General features: G+C 33.5%; 1 protein-coding gene across 1 annotated transcript; it reads left to right on the top strand.

Moving 5' to 3' along the window:
- Positions 1 to 210: 210 nt before the first annotated feature.
- LOC117402195 (prokineticin receptor 2-like) lies at positions 211 to 4,865 on the top strand. Its single transcript, XM_034003104.3, has 3 exons — positions 211 to 429; positions 1,730 to 2,366; positions 3,767 to 4,865. Exons 2-3 carry the CDS (start codon positions 1,903 to 1,905, stop codon positions 4,461 to 4,463), a joined length of 1,161 nt encoding a protein of 386 aa, XP_033858995.2. The 5' UTR covers positions 211 to 429; positions 1,730 to 1,902; the 3' UTR covers positions 4,464 to 4,865.
- Positions 4,866 to 5,394: the final 529 nt, after the last annotated feature.

Raw genomic sequence — 5,394 nt, forward strand, 5'->3', positions numbered from 1 at the left:
ATTTTTTTCCTGAACGACACCTCAGGTACAACAAAGAGTAAAATATGTGTACGCGCATGTTTTCTACAACCAGTACAGACTTTGATAGTCAGGCTATTAAAAGATGTTGAGTGTTCCACAAATATGAACTGTCTCTTTTAAAATGTTTGTAAATGTGAATGGATCTGCGTCAGAGATTTTTTTTTTTTTCTGTGAGCAATCGCCACCAGAGGGAGGAACTGAATGCACCTTTAAAACTAAAGGATCACAGCAATCAAAAGCACAGTCTGAGCTTTCTGTCAATTCTGCAAGTGTTTTACTTCAAGGGGGAGGCTGTCGGCTGCACTTACAGGATTCCGACTGTCTGGGCTGTACTGGGAAAGTTGGACGCTAATTACCACATTAAGAAAACATAACAAAGGATACTGAGAATAAAATGCAGAATTTAAGGTAGGTTTAATGTTATTTTGTAAGGTGAATAAGTTTGGTGGTACAGTTTATTTGTCAGAAAAAAATGTTTTCATTTAAAACCTTTTATCAGATTTTTTTTTTGTTTAATAAAACTTCCATCTGTCAGAATCTGTTGAAAAAAAATATGTATATATATTTAAGAATATTTAAGAAACATTAAGTTTTGTGCCATGTTGATTTGTAATGCAATTAAAATAAACACAAAAAGAAAAACTGTAAAATGGCATTATCATATATATGTATATTTTAGTTGAAATGTTGTTTGTTATCTTGAATAATCAAATATACCATTTACAACCACGTTTATATAACCAGTGTACTCTAGAGAGTATCCATTTATTTTACAAAACTAAAAGTTGCCATTACTGTTTCTTTACTTCTGATAGTAGATGCATGTATTAAAGTATGTCTCAATGCATATTTTATATGTTTATTTTGTGGGTAAAATATATGTGATTTTTATTTCAACGATATTAGGCCACTCATACAAATATCTGTTTTTTGTAATAAAGATATACATATGCAGCATTCCAGTCAAATAACCAACTATTACATTTCACCTTTCAAACACCACATTTGACCACATTTTAAATGATTACGAATCCGTCATGAATAATGGTATTCGACTATTATTCATTGTGATTCAGTGGCTGTTTTTTTGTTTTTTTTTTGTTAAAAAAATATTATTTATAACTAGGAAAGCCATTAATAAAAACTCAGCTTAAAAGATTATGCTATTCAGATGTTTCTAGCATGATATTTTATTTGAATTTATATATATATATATATATATATATATATATATATATATATATATATGTGTGTGTGTGTGTGTGTGTGTGTGTGTGTGTGTGTGTGTGTGTGTGTGTATTAAGCGTTTATAAAAAAATATGTTTAATCTATATGTATTTTTTTTTAAAGAAAGGAACAAATAAATCATAGTAAAACAAATAATTAGGCATTTTAAGAATTTAGATCTACGACAAGATCTAAAATCAATGCAAAGTTTCGGTCAATAACCATTTGAATACGACAGGTGATTGATTGGTTGATTGATTAAGAACAAGCCAGTATGAGCAACAAAACTATTTTGTTTTCAATGTATCCTGATCCTTTATTTATTAAAAAAAAAAAAAAAAAAATGTGATTATTATTTTAATGCCAAAAGTTTTTCTTTTCAGAATTGAACACACACATTTAATACAGTGGATGTGTTGGTACAAATATCTATACAGCTATTGGTAAATACTTAAATTTTGTTCCATATTTTATATTTCAGGCATGGATCTGCTAGTCTAAACTAGACCATTTGGCTGAATGAAAACAGGAAACCGATCAGAACATCTGAAGAAATTCGTCCCAATAGTCTCATACTAATGACTGATAAAGCAGTCTGATTTTTGCTTCCATAAACTTTCAGTGTACCAAAAGTAAAATCCTAAAGGCAGAGCCATGGGTGACTATAATTGTAGCAATTTTGCTGTGGTGTACACAATGCCTGAAGAATTCCTCTCCAGAAACATTCCTTATCCCATGGCTAACTGTGATATAAATTACGATGTTTCAGAAGATGAAATGATGGACACAACCCAAGGCAAGCCCTTTTTTGCTGCCACTATTGTAATTGGTGTGGTTTTAATATGCATCATGCTGGTGTGTGGCATTGGTAACTTTTTGTTTATTGCTACACTGGCTAGATACAAAAAACTGAGAAATCTAACCAACCTGCTCATAGCTAATCTGGCCATTTCAGATTTCATTGTTGCAATTGTGTGTTGTCCATTTTTAGTGGATTATTATGTTGTGAGGCAGCTTTCCTGGGAACATGGACTTATGCTTTGTGCCGCTGTCAATTACCTCAGAACGGTGTCTCTTTACGTCTCCACAAATGCCCTCTTGGCTATTGCAGTAGACAGGTGAGTCAATTTATTTTATTTTAAGGGAATATACTCTTGTGTAACTTCCTTCAGGGAAGGCTACAATACGCTATTGTTATCAAAAATTACTTAGCCCCTTAATCTCAAACCGTTTTTTACATAGTTATCTGTACATAATCGTCAACACTCTGGGGTCTGTTTAAATGATCTAAACCACGCTTTAACTCTGTACCTTGCAGAAATTTTCTGAATGGTGTGCTTTAATGATCCCCTTGTTCACATAACAGTAAAATGTAATTGTTTAGTGTGACAGTATAAAGATCATTAATATTGACCCCTATGTCACCAATCTGCAAAGGCTCCAGGATTTACCAAACAATAGGCTACAGTATATTTATCAAAGCCTTTATTCTGTAACTGCAGTTTGTGCAGTATTTTTTTTTAATTTTTAATTTTTTTTTAATTTTTTTAAAGAAATGTAAAACTATTGATGTGCCCAAACTAGTAAATTGCCAATTGATGTAAAATGTGGCCTCAGCCGTTGTATAGATTAAGGTTAATATGCATTAGTTGAAGTGGTTTCAAATGGGATTAGTGTGCATTATTGGAAAACAGATCATTCCTGGTCTTGGGGCACTGGAGGAGGAGCACGTATATGTGTGTGTGTGTGTGTGTGTATATTATATATATATATATATATATATATATATACACACACACACAGGTACACACAGACACATGCACACGCACACGCATCTGCGCAACTGCATGAACAATAGCTTACATTTCCCGTAACAAATCATTGAGAGATATCAAACTTGCATGGTCAAAATAAATCTCCACCTCTCACTTGCTGAATTTACCTGCACTTGTTTCAAGATGGAGAGATGGAGCTGTAAAGGGGGTACACTGTCTCACACAGAAAGGTGGTTTAAGATGTATTTCTGACTGCTTGATCCAACCACAAAATACATCTTGATTGGCTTTCTAAATCATTTTTATTTTTATTTGACTTTAACTATAAATGTTACTTTAACTATGATGATGTTCACTGTGATTAAACTGAAGTTATTGTCTATGTGGCCAAAATATTACACATTGCATTTCCAACTATTCTGCTATACCAAGAGTCTTCATCTGGCCTTAAATGGTTTTGTTCAGAGGTACTACTGTACACTTGCGTGTTCTGTATGCCTCATTTAGTCTCCTGGCTCTTTACATTCTTACAAGTTATGTTTCGTTTTGTGGTATGTTAGGAATGACTAGAAAATGTAAGTCTAGGGATGATAGCTTGATATGTTTTTGTTAGTAACTGTTTCCTTGACACAATTAGCTACTTAAGGGATTAGATGACTGGTTTTCTTTTGTTACATGGTATATTATGTACTGTAGTTCCTAAATCAGGCTTGAAATTTAATTTTCACCATTTCTTTTTTTAGGTATCTAGCTATTGTTCACCCTCTGAGGCCCCGAATGAAGTATCAAACTGCCTATTTCCTCATCACCGGGGTCTGGGTTGTACCCATCTTAATCTCTATCCCATCTGCCTATTTTGCATCAGAGACTATCTTTTCTCACGGCAGAAGCCAGAACAAAATCTTCTGTGCGCAGATTTGGCCAGTTGACCAACAGCTATACTACCGGTCATACTTCCTCTTCATTTTTGGAATTGAGTTTGTCGGCCCAGTCATGACAATGACCATGTGCTACGCCAGGATCTCTCGGGAGCTGTGGTTCAAAAGCGTTCCTGGATTTCAAACTGACCAGATTAGGAAGAGGCTTCGCTGCAGAAGAAAAACAGTAATGGTTCTCATAGGCATCTTGACTGCCTATATTCTTTGCTGGGCCCCTTATTATGGCTACACAATCCTGCGGGATTTCTATCCCACAATCATCTCAAGAGACAAGAACTCCTTGATTGTCTTCTACATTATTGAGTGCATTGCAATGAGCAACAGTATGATCAACACCTTTTGTTTTGTAAGTGTAAAGAATAACACAGTTAAGTATTTAAAGAAGATAGTCCTCTTGAGGTGGCGGTCCGCTTATGCATCCAACAAAACCGGTGACGAATTGGACCTCAGAACCTCTGGGATGCCTGTGACTGAAGAGGTAGATTGTATAAGGCTCAAATAAAAAAAATGATGTTAGCTGTGTGTTTACTAAACATAGTGGTGTTTGGTCTAGATAGTGTATGTACCGTCTGAATGTAACCAGTTCTGGCTGTTGTTGACTTTGTTTAGTCCTGTCTACCTGAAATGTTCTTAACAAAATAATAGTTGAAAATATGAACAACACATTATATACTATTTGTATGTATTTGATATTTGAAGATGAAAACCGTATTCATACATATTGTGGTACATTGTTACTCATTAATTGTATATTAATATGTATGTATTTAAAACGTGTTAATTGTAATAAAAAAAAATCTACTAAATGTACAGTCAAACGTGTTTTGTTTCATTATTCAAGGGGTGTATGCTTCAATGATGATAATAATAAATGTTTTGATTATATTAGTAAATCTATATCCACTAGGAGCCCTTTTAATGAAAAAATCAGTATTGTCTTTGATTGATTTTAGAACTTTACCTATTTTATTAGTATCCAACAATTCTGAATGATTTAAGTTAGGCATAAAAAAACATTGAATCCATGGTAATTCAGATTTTCCTGGTTTACATCTTTGCTATTGTATGCATGTCTGATGATATGAGTTGATGGATATTTTTTAACTGATTAGTTATTTTAAACCACAGGAAACAAAATAAATGGATAAAAGTAAACTTACTTTTTTATATATTATTATTGTGAACACTGTAATCATTATAATCTAATTTTCAGCACAGTACTCTGTGACCATAAAATTACATATTAAAGGCAGCCCTGATGGAGGGGGTACTTGTATTATTACTGCTCTACTTCTATCAACCTATATTGCCAACCACAATCCCTCAGATTATCACAGGGTTGTATCGTTTTAAACTGCAGTATTAACTGCCATTTCAGTAACACTGTTACACTTTCTCTGACTCTCCATCCACAGCATTACAGTAAGAAAATC

This window comes from Acipenser ruthenus, chromosome 5 (genome assembly GCF_902713425.1).
Source record: "Acipenser ruthenus chromosome 5, fAciRut3.2 maternal haplotype, whole genome shotgun sequence".
Lineage (NCBI taxonomy): Eukaryota > Metazoa > Chordata > Actinopteri > Acipenseriformes > Acipenseridae > Acipenser > Acipenser ruthenus.